Genomic DNA, 17,829 nt, shown 5'->3' with positions numbered 1-17,829 from the left:
GTCACTTATAACTAGTAAAGACTGCTGGCCATATCATGAATTATAGGAAGCTAAAAATGGCTCATGAGTAGGGTTGCTACAGAACACATGATAGAATGCTATCATCACTTTTCTATCTGTATGATTTTGTTTATGCTGGCCCTTACTATGGCCTGGGCTAAAACCTTAATAATAATTTGGAAGAGCAGCGTAGATATGAAGTGAGGCATGGTGGTATCAGAGCTCAGGCACTGATCTGGAGTCCTCACGCTCCAAGTACTCCATCCTCTTGCCACAGCCCTTAGTACTATGTGAAATTGTATCTCTGTATTTTAAAAATTTATTTATGTATCCATTATCTCTCTCCCTCTACTAAAATTTAAGCTCTCTGAGAGTAAAACTTTCAGTTTTCACCACTGTATCTTCACTGTTATAGAACAGTGCCTGGCAATTAACATGTAAAGTAAACATTTGTTAAAATAATAAATGGAAGATTATTAGGTGTTTAATTCAGTTTTATAAATAGTTTTCAGAAATCTTAGGATTTCATAAGTTTTTTCCCACCAAGGTAGATTTATTTTTCTTCCTTATAAATTAATATGTGCTTAATAGAGATGATGATGATGCATTTTAATAACCCATTTTGTATCAGCAAATGATGTTTTGGAGAAAGCCTAGAAAGAGGGACTGGAAAGTGCTTTGCAAATATTCTTTAACTAATTAAACAGCAAGTATGTTAACAGGTTGTAGAAGATCATAGACCCAAAGTTAAAAGGTTTTTCTCAACCTTGTCTGTCATGCAATTTCTCAGATCTTTACTCAGTTCAGTGGTGCTGGAAAAGAAATCTGTGCCATTCTGTTACCTGAGCTTCTGAGAGTCACGGGACCGATGAGCTGTTGAAGTAGAGTGAGGGTGCCCTGAAGTCTAAAAAGACTGGGCCATCTGGAAGACCTAGAAAAGCTTGTTCCAGTATCTAGTCTTTGGAGAAATGGTCACTGCTGTAGGGAATGATTGCCTCCAGCATTGCTTTCCTTTTGTAGCTGTGTACCTCTGTTTCCAGCAGGTGTACACGCCTTAGTCTGCTTAACAGTAGATTAAATATTTTACTTGTTTAATAACCTAGTCTTCATTGATTTTTTGCTGCCCCATCAGTGGCTACAACCAGGACCTTGCCTCACCTCTGACTTCTTAAACCCTAGTTTTATAGGCTCCAAACAAAGCCTTCTGTCCTCACAGCTCCCTTTTCCCCTGTTCCCATTGTAGCTGTTCTGTGACTCACTGCTACATCTGGACTCGACCTCTCCTGCATTTTGACCCTGTCAACAGCCCTTTTATTTGTCTTTACTTCTTTCTCATCTTGCCTAGAGTACCTGCTCCATCGTTTATAACAAGGTTATAACTTTAGGCAGGCCTCTCCCATTTTCCATAAAAGCTGATTTCAGTCATTCTTCTTGATCAGATAATGACCTTGTTCACCAGGAGTGGGCACCAATCAGAAATCACATTCCTGAACCTCCTGTATCCGCCACAGCCTTCAGCCACCTTGGCAGTCTCACTCATTTAATAGCTTTCCTTTTGTCTTTTTTACTTCCTCCTTTTCAATCTGGATGCCTTTTCCTCTTTTTCTTGCTTAACTACCCTGGCTAGAACCTCCAGTACAATGTCAGATGGAAGTGACAAGATCGTCCCTGATCTTAGGGCATTCCCTGTTTGATGCTACTTTTGGGTTTTTTCATAGATGCCCTTTGTCAGCTTAAAGAAGTATTCCTAGTTTATTGAGTGTTCTTATGAAAAAGTACACCTTTTGAGATGATCGTGTGGGTTTTGTTCTGGATTCTGTTAGTATGGTGTGATACCTGGTGCCTTTCCGTTTTGACTAAGATACTGTCTAGCTGTGCTGGGTCCCGTGTACTTGTGGTCTGTGGGATCTTTCTTGATGTGTTTTCCTCTTAGCTCTGTGGTTACTTCTCAGTCTCCTTCATGGGCTTTTTCCTCCACTAACCCATTCATTTAAATCTGATTTGTCCAGGGTTCCTCACTAAGTTCTCTAGAAGTTCTTCTAGACTTCTAGTTCTGTAAATTCTCCCTAAGCGATAATCATCTACCCCTGTGGCTTCATCTACTGCAATACCCTGTTAACTTATAAATATATGTTGCTCCCGAGTCCCAGCCTTACTTATTAACTAGCCTCCTGTAAAGCTCCGTTTAGATATCCCCTGGGCCTTTTACCCTCAGCTGAACTCTTCTGTAAATCTGTGCCTCCTTTTATATTCTCAAAGAAGGTATCACCACCTCACGGTTCCTTAAAACGTGAAAATTACTCAGGACTCCTACTCCCTGTTTCTATGAGGAGTCACCAAATTCTGTCTGTTTTACTTTACTAGATTTCAGACATTTGCTGGTAGAATTTGAGCTGTGAGAGAAAAGAAAGAGAGAGGGAGAGAGAAGGAAGGAGGGGGGAAGGAAGGGAAAGAAGTTATAGATCATTTCAAGATTTTTAATGAAAAGTATGGGGTTTTAGGGAACATGTGGGAATCTGAGAGACTGGTTGAATGGAGGAGCCATGATTAGGGAACCAGGGAGAGGGAAAATTTGGAGATTAGATTATAGTAAGTACTCTTTTAGGCTTTTCTAATTGGGGTTAGCAGAATCTCCATGTAAGGATATGATGTAGGCAACTGGAAATAAGATCTAAGGTTCAGAAAAGAGCTTAGGTGTAATGATAGAGATTTATGAGTCACTTACAGAAAGGTGAGCATTGAAGCCATGGCAGTAGGTAAGGAAATTAGATAGGATGTTCCTTCTTGGGGCCCCTTAATGCAGCAAGTGGTCAAGTCAAAAGAGTTAGCTGCTTCGCGGTTTTGCCTTTAGATAAACCATTCATGCCGTTCAAAGTCATTTTTTGTGTCCTTTGTACTGTGAGTTACTGATGCCAAAATAGGACAAGAGATAATATTTGGATGAGTTCAGAGTGAAGAATTTGCAGAATGTATTTTCAGAGCTTTTAGAGAATCATATGAAGGTATATTGTACTCCAATAAATTTTACATGTTCAAAGGAACTCCTGAGTTAAATTTTTATTTGACTTTATATGATATAGTAGTGTTTGACAAAGTATGATGAGAGGGCTACTTACACCAGAATTATCAAATATACTTACAAAATTTGAGATAGCTAGGCCTTACTGAGATCAGCTGAACCTGAATCTTTGGGAGTGAGGCCAGACTCCTCTTTAACATCTCAGAATTTGAAAATCACTGATGTACATGATGAAATTGCCACTGTATTAAATTTAAAAGCTGGGATCCTTATGAGATTGCCGTTTTAGTGTCAGAGAATAAAGGAGGCATCACTTCCCATTTGTAATCTTAAAAGAAATGCTAACTTATATTTACGTTTCTTTCAGTTGAGTGTGCGAGGGAAAAATAAAAAAGAGAAACTTGAAGATTTCTTTAAAAACATGGTTAAATCAGCAGATGGAGTAATTGTTTCTGGAGTAAAGGTAAGATTTTATTTGATTAACAGAGGTATTGATTTAAGGATTCACTTCTTTTAAAAGGGGGACAGATTGAGATTTCAGATGTGCAGATTATATTGGAGTAAAAGAGAAGTCTGGACAATGGAATCCTTAGGCCTGGGAAACTGGGCTCCCTCCCAGGGTTCCACTCGTTAGAGAGGTCCCATCTCTAAGCGGTGAAAGGTCTGCAGGTCCAAGGGGATTTGCCCACGTGGAGTCCACGCCCCTTTCCCCCAGACCAGACCATTCTTCAGGTATCTAGAACCCCACATTTCCTTACCCAAATCCCATGCCTTCTTTCGCATCCTGCATGGGCTGCTTCTTGAGTTCATCTGCCAGTGTGTAGACTGGGCCGCTGGTGTGTACTCCACGGGCAGTCACGGGGTGGAGGGAAGGCACAGGGCAGAAGATCAGTGTGCAGGATGGAATGAATGTCCAGCCACGTGCACATGAGTCTCCTCTAGGTGCCTTAGAGAGTCACAGGGTGGGACACAGGGGCTGCCTCCGTGTGTACACTTACCCTTGGCTGTAGAAATGTGTGGGACAGACCTGGGTTCAGATTTGAAGTTAGAAGAGCCCAGTTGAGGTTTTGGTTTAGTCTTGTAGTAGCCACATGACCTTGGGAAAAGTCAGTTTCTTTCTCTGAATCTCAGTTTTCCCATTTTCCCACCTAGCTCACAGGATTTTGAAAGGATTGAATAAGATAGTAGTGTGAAAATACTTACAAAGTTAATTATTTCCCTGAATAACACTGAAATTTTTCTTGATGATGTTCTAAAAATGGTACAATAATTGATTTATCTGAAAACTCTTACCATTAAAATATAAGAGAAAATGGTTATATTGTATTATCAAGAAATACTATAAGAAAGAAAAATAATGCTACTTTGTCATCATTGCCTGTTTTTACAAATACATCTACAATAAAACTTACATGTAAAGTACTATTTGATTTATACTTTGATTTTGCAGAGGCAGGTCAGTTGATAGGTGGACAGGGCATGTGCTTTCTGATAGACTCAGCTTTTATTTTGATGCTGCTTATGCGTTAATGTAGAACTTTTTTCTTACCATTACCTAGACACCACTGTATTATCATTTCTATAATTTTATTAAAGTAATAAACACTTTTGAACATTTACAACGTGGTGTTTGGTAGCCCACATTTTCTTAATCTTCACTGCAACTCTGCAAGTTAGTTTTATCTCCATTTCTACTGTTTAGAAAACTGGTACGTGTGAATTACAGATTTTAAATGACATTTTGTCAGTACTAACTTTTGCTTCTGAGTTGTTGAGGTGGGTCTCATATTACATCGTTTCGGCTGGTGCTTTTTCAATAAACAGTTGCTGTTTTAGAAGGGAGGAAAGTACAGTTAATAGTTTTTATTTTTAATGTATTTCTAGCTTTGTTCCAAAGAAGATTGAAAATAGTGTTTAATATGAAAATTGCTCCCAAATAGCTAGTTTGGCCAGGTTCCCCAAAGCAGCCAGAGGGCACTAATGACTGAGGCCTGGCAGCATTCAGGAATGGCCTGTAGAATGCATTAATAGACCAAGAGAAATAGATTTTCACTTGTCTGTCAGACTTTCTTTCCTTTTTTTCTCAAAAGCAGTTGATCACTCCCACTGTGAGAAATATATTTGTTGGAGAAGCAGGATTGTAGAGGCAGAACACAAGCAGGAACACGTTTCAGAGCACAACATGTGAGCATGAGCCGTGTGGGGAGCTCTGAGCCTTCAGCTGCAAAACCGTACATTTCTTACTTGATAGACAGAACACGTTTTTAAAATCTGAACTTGGTGAAATGAATGTAATGTCTGATTATTAGACGATAGTTTTGCTGTTTTACTGATGATCTTTTATGATTGTAAGGATAACAAAGTGACTTACATGTTAAACTAAAGCAAATGAGTGAAAAAAGCTCGTATTTTCTTTTGATCCCATAGGATGTAGATGATTTCTTTGAGCATGAACGAACATTCCTTTTAGAGTATCATAACCGAGTTAAGGATGCATCTGCTAAATCTGATAGGATGACAAGATCCCACAAAAGTAAGGTTTTTCTCTGTGGCTAAAGCTTACATTGTTATTGGAATAATTATAAAGTTACTATGTTATTTATGGTTTGTAAAAGTCTTGGTAAAGAGCAGTGATTCTCAAACTTTTTAGCAAATCTGTGAGGTGAAAACTATTTTCAGAATAATGCTATGATGTTTTCTGTCTTTTTTCACCATGTTGATATGTACACTGATGATGCAAAAGTTGTGGTGGATAAACTGCTGGTGCCTTAGCACAAATCAAGGCAGTGGCACCAAACTGTGCTAATAGTCACTATATTCCTTCCCACAGTGCATTTGCAGTTAAAATTCAATTAAGAATGTCCTTGATGAAACGGTGAAATGTATTACTTGTAGTAAATCTCTTCCCTAGTACTTTTTTATATTCTAAGTGAAATGCGAGGTATGCATAAAGCACTTTGCATACTGAAGTGTGAACGTTCTCTCTAGTGAAGCATTTTAGCGACTGAGCTGCAACTGAACTAGCTGCTTTTTTCATTAGACACCGTATTTACTTGAGAGAACAAATGACAAACTATGATTATTTAGACTTGAATATTTGGTAGACATTTTCTTAAAAATTAACTAAATGGGCCTGACACTTCAAGGAAAACAACTGACAGTGTTCGTTGATAATGATAAAACTCAAGCTTTCCAGCAATAATTAGAAGTTTGGAAAAACTTGTATCAATCACCATGAGCTTGCTTCCCAGAAATTAAAGACTTGTCTAAGGAGATTGATGATAATGTTAGTGAATGCGGTATTGTTGATAATTGTATACTAAAGTGTGTCGACATTTGAAAGATCTGCATGATTCATTAAACCAGTATTTTCTAAATGATCAAAATCATGTATGTAAAAGATCCATTTAAAGTGCAAGATAGACTAATGGGGTTTTTAACAGCTTCACTGAGGTATAATTGATACCAATAAGCTGCAGTGTTCAAAGTATACAGTTGGGCAAGTTTTGGCATATGTGCGAAATCATCACTAGAATCAGTGTAAGGAACATATCCATCACCACCAAAAGTTTCCTTGTGGCTCTTTGTAATTCCTCCCTCCTGCCCCTGTCCCCAGGCCTCCACTGATCTGCTTTCTGTCTCTATAGACTAGTTTGCATTTTCTAGAATTCTATATGAATGGAATCATGAATAAATGCTCTTTATTGTCTGGCTTTGAAATTCAACAGAATTATTTTAAGATTCATCCATGTTGTTGTGTGTATCAGTAGTTTGTTCTTTTTTATTGCTGAGTGGTATTCCATTGTACAGATATACCATAGTTGTTTCTCCTTCCAGCTGTTGTTGGACGTTTGGGTTGTGCTAGCTTTTGGCTATTTCAAAATAAAGCAGACAGGAGTCATCTATATATAAGTCTTATATGGACATATGCTTTTGTTTCTCCCGGGTAACACCTAGAAGTAGAATGGCTGAGTTATATGTAAGTGTATAATTAACTTTAACACTGCCAAACTTTTTTCCAAAATTATTGTACAATTTTACATTCCTGCCAGCTGTGCATGAAAGTTCCAATTGCCCCACATCCTTGCCAACAAGGATAATCGGTCTTTTAAATTTTATCCATTCTGGTAGGTCAGTGGTAGTGTCTCAGTGTGGTTTTAATTTCCATTTCCCTAGTAACTGATGATGTTGAACATCTTTTCTTGTGTAAGTCCTCCAACTACATTCTTCTTTATCAAAGTTGTTTTGACCCCACTAGGTTCTTTACGTTTTCATCTGGATTTTATTTAGAATCAGCTTGTCAGTTTCTTCAAAAATTCCTGCTGGGATTTTGATTGGGATTGTGTAGAATCTATAGATCTATTTGGGAAGGATTGACAACTCGACGATACTAGTTCTTCTGATATATGAACATGGTATATCTCTCCATTTAGTTGGGTCTTTAAATTCTCTCAGCAATGTTCTATAGTTTCCTTTGTACAGATCTTACACATCTTTAGATCCCTAATTATTTTTTGATGGTATTGTAAATGATGTGTTTTTTTACATTTCAATTTCCAGTTGTTTTTTGCCAGTGTATGAGAATACATTGTATTTTCAATATTGATCTTAGACCTTGCAACCTTACTAAAAATCAGCTCACTGGTTTTAGTAACTGTTTTGTAAATTCCTTAGGATTTTCTACATAGATGATCATACTCTAATAAAAAGTTACACTTCTTCCTTTCCAACTTGAATACTGTTTCTTTCTTTTCCCTGCCCCATTGTGCTGTGGCTGTACCCTCCAGTGCAGTGCTGATGGAAGTGGTGAGGGCAAGCAGCTTCACCTTTTTCCTTACCTTATGGGGAAAGCATCAGTCTTAAGCCATTAACTATGATGTTAGGTGTAGGTTTTTCCTAGATGCCTTTTATCAGTTTGAGACAGTTGTCTTAAAGTCCTGGTTTTTCTGAGAGGGAATTTTTTTTTTTTAGTCAGAAATGAATGTTGGGTTTTGTCTAATTCTGTTTTTGCAATGATTGAGATAACCATATGGATTTTCTTTTTTAGTCTAGTAATTGGTTAATTGCACCGATTGAGTTTCAGATATTAAACCAACCTTATATTCTTGGGATAAGTATCACTTTCATCATTGGAGTTTATTGTAATAGAGTACACAGAGTTCATTGATAAGATTTTAGATTTCCCACTGCAACTAACCCTTAAAGACGACTACTTTCTGAGTAGAATATCCATAATAATCTGTAAATATTAATAAAATGCCTCTTCCTTTTCTGTTTGAGGCTAGATTTTTCTCCACATATTTGAACGAAAACAATGTATCACAGTAGAGTGAACGCAGAAGCAGATAAGAGAATCGAGCTATCTTCTGTTAGTCCAGACACAAAAGAGATTCACATAAATCTAACAATATCACTGTACTCACTAATTTTAAAATATATATGTATAGTTATTTTTCATTTGAAAAGTTATTATAACATAAGGGGGTTTTTTGTTTTTGTTTTTGGAGGTGGAGGGGTAATTAGGTTTATTTATTTATTTAGTGGAGGCACTGGGGATGAACTCAGGACCTCTTGCATACTAGGCACATACTCTACCACTGCTATACCCTCCCTCTAATGATTTTAATACTGTTATTTTAAAATAGTTAAAAAAATTTTTTTAATACAGTACATATTGATCGATATAACCCACATAACAAAAGCTCTTTAGGACCCTCAGTAATTTCTAAGAATGTAAAGGAGTCCTAAAATCAAAAAGTTTGAGAACCTCTGATATAAGACAGGTCAGTAGATACCTAGAAGTGCGACCCTCCATTTTGGAGTATTGTTATATGCCCTGATAAAAAGGAGGAAGTAAAGTAAGTCTCTGGCTTGTTAACTTCTATTCTTGTGTCTTTCTTTTGAGGGGATTAAGAGTTATTTTTGTATTTTATTTTCTTATTTTCTTTGTGATGTGCAGATTTTTTCTAATGAAGTAATAATTCATAGTTGCCTATTCAGCTATATAGTATAAGTGTGGGAAACTGGAATTCCTTCCTAGATTCATTACTGATTTGCTTTAGAGCCTTGGGCGAGTCACATAATTGGTCTGTGTGGGTTTCCTTGGTTATAAAATGATATTAAGGAAAAATGTCTCATACTTTTACTCCTCTGTTAAGAAAAGCTTTTTCCCACCCCATCCTCTCCCTGCTCCTCCATCAGGACCCAGATTTACTCCTGCTCCCCACGCACACCCAGAGTCACATAGCTCACTCTGAGGGCTCCAGCTGCACCCTGTTTGCCTTACTGGGAAACCCCACATTCCACCCACCCAAACTAGGCCCTGGCACCAGCCTGCGGCACTCCCCTTCCCCCAAAGAAGAAAAACTTTGTAAATACCAAGTGGTACATACTAGTGTTGACTGTAATAATTAGAAGTACCCTTCAGTTTAGATTTGATGATTTAAAATGGGTGCCTACTATATATACTTTTAAAATTTCTTTAAAATTATTTAGTTCGTAAACATTGGCATGTCTGATATGTGCCAGCCATCGTGTTTGGCATTGATTTCAACATGAAGAAAATAACTGTCTTTACCATTAAGGAGTTAATAATTTTACAGGTGAGATAAACACTAAAAGCAAAAAATTATAACATATTATAATCAGTCCTATCATAAAGATATATATTAGTGCTATGGAAACAAAGAATGACAAGGGTCAAGGGGGTGGAGGGTGGGAAGGGATAGACTGGGATTTTAAAATTGTAGAATAGATAAACAAGATTATACTGTATAGCACAGGGAAATATATACAAGATCTTATGGTAGCTCACAGAGAAAAAAAAGTGACAGTGAATATATATATGTTCATGTATAACTGAAAAATTGTGCTCTACACTGGAATTTGATACAACATTGTAAAATGATTATGAATCAATAAAAAATGTTTAAAAAAAAAAGAATGACAAGGGTCATCTGTTGAAAAAATGGCAGAAAATATTAGTGATTCTTATTAATTCTATTTATTTGGCCAAATGGAATGGTGCTTTAAGAGGATGATAGTGAACCTATTTTACAAAAATACAATTATTACATATAATTAATTACATTACATATACAGTGGACCCTTGAGCAACACAGGTTTGAACTATGTGGGTCCTCTCTTACGCAGATTATTTTCAGTGAATATGTACCATAGCACTACACTATCCAAGACTGGGTAAATCTGCAGATCCTGAACCGTGGATACAGGGGCAACTGTACAGTTAAATAAGGATTCTCCACTGCGGGGAGGGTCAGCCCCCTAGCCCCTACGTTGTTCAAGGGTCAGCTTTAATAAAATTTTACAAAATTGAAAAAAAAAATTTTGTAATTAATGAGCTTATCCTGGGTTATGAAAATTTAAACTTTTCAACTCACTGTGATGTATAAAATTAAGACAGTTTGCCTATTTTTCATGATCACATAATGCTGTAATAGCTAAGGAGGGAGGGTAGTGTTCTCAGAGCCAGATATTAGAATACAGGAATTTCTTGCTCTAAAAAATAATTTCAAGGTCAGCTTAAATATGAAATATTAATATATTCAATATTAAGCACAAAAACCTTTTTTTGAGTTTTTAAATATCTTTATTTTTAAATAATAATTTTAGACTTAAAGAACAGATTCAAAGGTAGTACAGAGTGTTCCTGTATAGCCTTCACCAGCTTATTCTGATGTTAACATCGTATACTACTATGGTACAGTTGTCAAAACTAATACATTAATACTGGTATAATACTCTTAACTACACTGTAGTCTTTATTTGGATTTCCCCAGTCACAAAAACCATTTTTGATTCCTGCCTCTCAATAAACCAACCTTTAAGTGATTTTTAAGTATTACTTATTTATTTTTTAACTTAACCTTTTAGGGTAAGATAATGATGAAAAGCCTCATATTTTAGAAGTTACTGTTGAGAGTCTAAAGTTTGTACTCAAAGTTTCTTTATAAAAGATGCCAGAATAGTTGTTTTGAGTAACAATAAGTAGTCACCAAATTTCAGCCTTATCAGTTGAATGTAATTTTGTGCAAATTAAAAAAGTATAAAGATTACTGTTTTATTAGGGAATAAATACATTTTTTTAAAAGCCTTATAAAAATACTGCTAGTATAAGGGAGAATTTCCATGTAAGTATTCATGTCATGGATTTCATTAATAATAGCAAATATTTGTGTAGTACTGTACATACTGTGTGCCAGCTACATAGTAACATTTATTAACTCATTTAATCCTCCAAATAATTATGTGATGTGGGCACTATTATTTTCTCTATTTCCAGATGAGGAAACTGAGGCACAGACAGGTTAAGTGATATGCCCAAGGTTGTACAGCTAGGAAATTGGCAAGCTGGGATTGGACAGTTTGGTTCCAGGTCCATGCTCTTAACCATTGCACTATATTGTTCTTTTTCTGAAATTAATAGAGGCTCCATTATAATCTTTTCTCGACAAGTGCATTGTCCTGTGTTGTCCTGTGGGGCAAGCCCTAGGAAGAGTACTGTGTAGAAGTTGAGTACTTTGCTTCCTAGCACCCAGGGGTAATGGTGCCACTATTCATCCAGCTTCCCAAGCTCCTACCTCAGGTGTGCTGTTTGTAAATCCTACCTATGACATTTACTAAGTATCTTTGAGCTTTGTTGGTTCCTCTCTGCTCTTACTGTTCTCACTCCCTTAATCCTGACCCTCAGCATCTGACACAGCAGCTTCCTGGTTGGTCAGTCTGCCTTTTTTGTCTCTCCACTCTTGGTCTTTATTCCAGGCAGCAGAATTTTTTTAATCTAAAATCTTTATCTGGTTGATTTCACTACTACTAGGATTTTAAAATGTTTAATAACATCCATTCCCAAGAGCTCAAATCCAAACTCTGTCATGGCTTACAAAACCTTTTTTCCCCCAAGTTGCTTCCAATTTATTTCCCATCTTCACCTCTTTCCACTCCCCTGTGTACCCCGCAGTGCTCTCTGAATATACTTTGCTCTTTTATGTCTCCCTGGCCTTTCTCCATGCTCTCCTGTTTATCCAGAATGCCCTCTCCTCCACTTTGCCTGGAAAAGATCTGCCCATCCTACAAGCTCCAACTCCTTCTGTCTTGTCTGTAAATACTTTCCTGACTCACTCAGGTGGAATCATCTGTTTCCCCTGCTCCCAAAGCAGTTTGTATGTACTTCTAATGTAATATTCATCATATTGTATTAGAGTTTTTGTCATTCTTTCACTAGCCTTTGTGTATCTCATATTATATACACAATTTTGGGCAGATAGATATTCAGTAACTATTTTTAAATCAATGAATAAATATATTTAAGTTCTTAATTTTTTCCATAGGTGCTGCAGATGATTACAATAGAATTGGTTCTTCATTATATGCTTTAGGAACTCAGGATTCTACAGATATATGCAAGTAAGGATTCTGATTTAAAACATTACCTCTAAATAAAACAAAATTTTTGTTGGCAGCCTGAGCACACAGAATACTTCTGACCCAGCAGGCAGGGAGAAAGTTAACCTTCCCATGTTTTATCTGACACAGACCTGTCAAAGCAAGTTCTTTATAGTAAAGCAAAGTTCATAAAATTAGTATTTTAGCTTTCAAAAGTATTTGCCCTAATCCAATTATAATGTCACCTATAATTACATACTTTACAGAATACCCTTTAATAGTTTGGCATTGGGTTATATTTTAGTTGGTGTCAGCATTTGAGAGAGAGACTTTTTAGTTAAAAATGAAAGTGAATCTGAGGTAGAAATGGGTTATTCATTTCTGTTATTGTCCAAAACAAAGCAGCTCTATTTGAAAATATTCCAACTCTAGTATTTTCCTTTTAAATTAGCTTTTTGTCTCTTTGGATGTGATTGTTCTGTACTTCTGTAATAATTTGAAGGTATAGACTTTAGTATTTTTAAATTTTTAGTGTATGGCTTAGACTGTTGAAAGATTTTCTGTAACAAGATTAAGAGAGTCTGTTATATGGGTGGAGATACAGAGAGACTTTTTCAACTAAATTAAGTCTACAGTGAGCAGGACTGTTAAATACTGTAATGAAATAAGAATGCTCATTATTAATATGGTTTGTGACACATTCTCTGAACATTTGAAATAGAAAATTATTTCAAAGGTAGCTTATGATGAAATATTTTTCCCTTCTAGGTTTTTTCTTAAAGTTTCAGAACTATTTGACAAAACAAGAGTAAGTACTATTAATTAACCTTTCTTTGGGAGTATAAATCTCTGAGTACAGTAGTGTTTAACTTGCTGGGCTGTGTTTAATTGAGAAAGATGAATTATACTTCAGAAAGATGAGGCAGATTTAGATTTGAAAATGAGAGTTTTTCAGGAATTTTAATTTTTGGTGTATATGTAAAAGTTCATAGTCTTGATCAGAAAACATGTTAATTATGGTGACTGAGTTTATTTTTATGAAGAATGATCCTTTCCTGGGGCTTTGTAAGCTAGAAGAAAATCTTGGGTTCGTTACTTTACCAAGATGATATTGCTTTTGATTCCCCGTGCCACACTGGTTTAAAGGTGAGTTGTATCAATATAAAACAAGTATACAACTGCAGAAAGCTTTCATTCATAGTAGTAATAATTTAATACTGATATAGTCTTGGTTTTTAAGGGTCATACTTGTGAACATTGTGATCATTAAATAATATTTAACGTTTTTATCAGTTGATAGAATAGTGAAAATGTTCATTAGATGTTTAATGGTCCTTAGCTGAGAGTGGTGGTGGCTAGTCCATTGTAGAAATCTGACTTCAGCATGACCTTGTCAGTTCAATTGTGTGTAGTAGAGACAAGAGGAGACATTCTCTCACATGGGAAAAGTTCTTATCTATGTCAGTGTCACAGTTGGGTCCATACAGCCTCTTTCCTGCCTTTGTTATCTGTACCAGTGAACATTTTCTAGGAAGATGTAATTGTGTGTGTGTGTGCATTTACATTCAAAACAATGGGTAGGGTGAGAGGGTGAGTTTGGGGGAAGGGGGAAAGAATGGGAATCTATCACAAAATAGCCTTATGTGTCAGTTCTTTCAGAAGCAGACAGCAAGATGGGATTAGATGTATAAGAGGTTTGTTATGAAGAACAAAGGGAGAGGAGCAGGGGTAGACAGGAGGAGCCTTCAGATCACAGTGCAGGTCTGCACCTGCAGAGGGAGAGGAAGGACTGAGTTGGAACAGTTTCAGGCTGTAGCACAGTTCTGAGAAAGCTTTGTCCAGGTCAGAGGAGAGTCCCTGAGCCAGAGTTGCCCATCGGAGGAGCTGTGCATCAGACAAGAATGGGCTGACACTGCTACCTGTGCTCTGTCAATTGGTGCATAGCTGAGGCCAGGACAGGAGGATGGAAAATAACCTTGGTGTAAACATGGTTCTAGATCCAGAGAGACCTGCATTTGGGGCTCTTAGTCAGCTATGCTCCTTGCAGCAAGCATTGCTCTCGAAGGAAATCTGGGTGGCACATTTCCATAGCCCCACGATTCTTATTTCCTTTAGCCTTTGAATGTTGTTCTGGTTATCACTGCTGTGTAACAGCCATCCTAAAATCAGTAGCTTAAAACAGCAACCATTTTATGATGCAAATGAACTCGGGTTCAGGAATTCAGACAGGGCACAGCAGAGCTGGCTTGCCTCTGTTCCGTGACCTCTGGGGCCTCATCAGGGAAGATGTGAAGGCCAGGCACTGGAATCATCTTAAGACTCTTTCACCCCCTCTGTCTGGGACTTGATACTGGCCTTCAGCAAGAACTTCTCTGGCTGTTGGCTGTTAACACCTACATGTGACTTTTCCATGGAGCTGCTGCTTCACAGCTTGGTAAAGAGGTTCCAAAAGTGAGCATCCCAGAAGTGGAAGCTGCTGGTGTTGTAAGGCCTGGACCTGGAAACTGGCACAGCAGGACTCATGGATTGGTCAAGCTGTCTTAGAGCCCAGATTCAGGGGAGAGGACGTATACCCTACTTCTTAATGGACTGAGAGGAGCCATACTTAAAAGCACTCAGCATCATCTGGCATGTTACCTAGATTTATCTAAATCAATTTTGAAGATACTTTGTGTCTGTGCTCTTGTCTTTTAGGTTAAGAAGTTCCATAAGTTTATTTTTCCATAAAGTACTTATTTTTTAAGAAACTTCAAGTTTTTCCTTTTTATTGAAGTATATTATACATGTAGGAAAGAGCACATAGCACAAGTGTACAGCTCACTGAAATGTTTCAAATTTAACACACCCATATAATGAGCACCCAGATCAAGAAATGGAACTTTACCAGCAACCCAGATGCCCTGCCCCACTTCAGCTGCTTTATGAGTCACCACCTCCTGTGAGGCTAACCACTAGTCTAGCTTCTAACAGCAGAAATCAGTTTTATTTTCATATTTTATATAAATGCATGATGCAGTATATGTTCTTTTATGTCTGGTGTCTTTTACTCAACATTACATATGTGAGATTCATCAGAGTTGTTGCGTAGAGGTATATAGTTCCTTCATTCTTACTGCTGTGTAATTCTCCATTGCAAGAATATACCTAACTATTTATCTGTTCTACCACTGGTAGGCACTTGGATAATTTCTAGTTTGGGGCTCTTTACAAAGAGTACTGCTAAGACCATTCTTATATATCTTCAGCTGAACATGAGTATGCATGTCTGCTGACTGTAGGTCGCAGGAGGTCCCTGTGAAAAGCTTCTGTAGATACTGCCACATTATTTCCCAGAGTGATTCGACCAACTTACCTTCCCACCAGAGTGAATGTGAGCGTTGAGCTGCTGCAGACGGTTATAGTATTTGGTATTTTTATTATTTTAGCCATTCTGGTAGATGTATAGGGTTTTTTAACTTTTAACTTTTTATTTTGACAGTGATTTCAAACTTACAGAAAAGTTGGGAGAATAGTACAAAGAATTTTTATACATGTGTCACCCAGATTTCCTTAATGTTACATTTCCTACATTAGCTAAAGTTCTTTTATTCCAAAAGTGTCCATATTTATTGTTTTCTGCCCTTTGTGCACATCTCTCTCTCTTTTTTAAGGTAAGAATTAATTTTAATGCAGCAATACAATTACCAGTGACTCCCCTTAGTGTCATCAGATGTCTAGTATGCAGATGTTCCCAGTTGTCTCATCAGTGGCTTTTTACGGTGGAGTTTGTTTGAGTCAGGATCCAAACGAGGTCCCCATATTGTATTTGGTTGATGTAATACATCCTTCTTTATCCTCTGTCTCTCTAGACCGAATGAAGTGTTCTCATCCTTTTAGTCTGACTTGATCCCAACTCAGACTAACCACATCTGTTTATTACTCTCTGGTGCCTTCGAGCACATTTTGTTGATGTTTTGACGTTATTTGCTGGTTGTCCACAGCAGGAGGATTGGCTTGAATTACCTAGTCTACTACTGTTGCCACCCTTTATTACTTTATAATCATGTGTATATATTGGTTGCCATTGAAATGAATAGAGAGAAAATACAAATGGAGTTGAAATATGATACTGAAACTCATTACAGCCAGAACTTGAGTCAAAAATATAGAGCCCTCCCATAAATTCACTAATCTCATTTGGTCTCATCTTTTTTGTGTTCATTTTGTCAGTTACAAAGGAAAGTAACAGGCTAGAAGAAAGGAGAAGGGAAGGAAACTTAGATTAAATAGGAATTGGTACCATAATTTCTTATAACTTTGATTTTTTTACAGTAGTTAAGAAAGAAAACACAGTGTAGAATGTAACTAATGATTAAATACCCAATTTTTCCCCTTTTTCAGAAAATAGAAGCACGAGTGTCAGCTGATGAGGACCTCAAACTTTCTGATCTTTTAAAATATTACTTAAGAGAATCTCAAGCTGCTAAGGTAACTTTATTCATTGTTTTTTTAAAATGAGCTATTTTAACAGGGAACTGTATTTGATATCTTGTAGTAACCTATAATGAAAAAGAATATATATATGTATATATATAACTGAATCACTATGCTATACACCATATATAAACCAACATTGTAAATCAACTATACTATAATTTTTAAAAAAATATTTAAAAAATTATTTTAGATTGAGAGTGAGCGAGCCATAAAACAAGGCATCTCAACTTTTCCCTTTGGAAATCTGTCTGTGTGCAACACTAAAACTCTTACTAATCAAAAAAATGTTGAATAAAAAAATCTAAGAAGCACTGAAGACCTAGTGGCTAAAATAGTCCAAATTCAATGTTAATTTATTAATTGAGATATTGTACAGAAAATTCCCATCTGATCAGTAGTGCTTTGAACATTTTTCTTTCATTCCTTATCAAATTATGAATAACCTTTTTAACCTGGAGGATTTCAGTAGTTCTAATACTGTCCATATCAAATTATTATAGATCAAATTAAGTCTTATAAATGATTTACACTGGATGAGTAGGGATAAAATAAATTGTTGATTTTTGAAGACATTAAATTTATTATTTTATTATATAATATGTAATTGTCAATGAGTAACTTTTTAGAAGATGACTCTAAAAGTAAATCCAAATTTTTTAGTAACCACAAGAAAAAAATTGAAATTTAATTGTGAGAACTAAAACTACAGTGAGGAATCACTACACACCTTAATTAGAATGGTTAAAGTGCACCACTCTGACAAAAATTATAGTAACTAGAACTTTCACGCACCATTAGTGGGAGTATTCTATAATACTTTGGAAAAGTTTTGCAGTTTCTTAAAAAATTGAACATACATCCACTCTGTGATCCAGTCATTCTAGTCCTAGGTATTAGAAAGCTTATGTCCCCACAAATGTTCACAACAGCTT

General features: G+C 36.5%; 1 protein-coding gene across 1 annotated transcript in view; it reads left to right on the top strand.

The window, feature by feature from the left end:
• SNX6 (sorting nexin 6) overlaps positions 1 to 17,829 on the top strand; it is a 41,731-nt gene that overhangs the window by 16,014 nt on the left and 7,888 nt on the right. Inside the window, exons 7-11 of the mRNA XM_031453566.2 lie at positions 3,387 to 3,482; positions 5,447 to 5,552; positions 12,367 to 12,442; positions 13,190 to 13,229; positions 16,802 to 16,888. Coding sequence (XP_031309426.2) covers positions 3,387 to 3,482; positions 5,447 to 5,552; positions 12,367 to 12,442; positions 13,190 to 13,229; positions 16,802 to 16,888 — 405 coding nt within the window. The remainder of the gene's footprint in view (positions 1 to 3,386; positions 3,483 to 5,446; positions 5,553 to 12,366; positions 12,443 to 13,189; positions 13,230 to 16,801; positions 16,889 to 17,829) is intronic.

Source organism: Camelus dromedarius, chromosome 5, assembly GCF_036321535.1.
Source record: "Camelus dromedarius isolate mCamDro1 chromosome 5, mCamDro1.pat, whole genome shotgun sequence".
Lineage (NCBI taxonomy): Eukaryota > Metazoa > Chordata > Mammalia > Artiodactyla > Camelidae > Camelus > Camelus dromedarius.
Note: the sequence above shows the minus strand (reverse complement) of the source record. Positions and strands in the feature narration are given on the sequence as shown.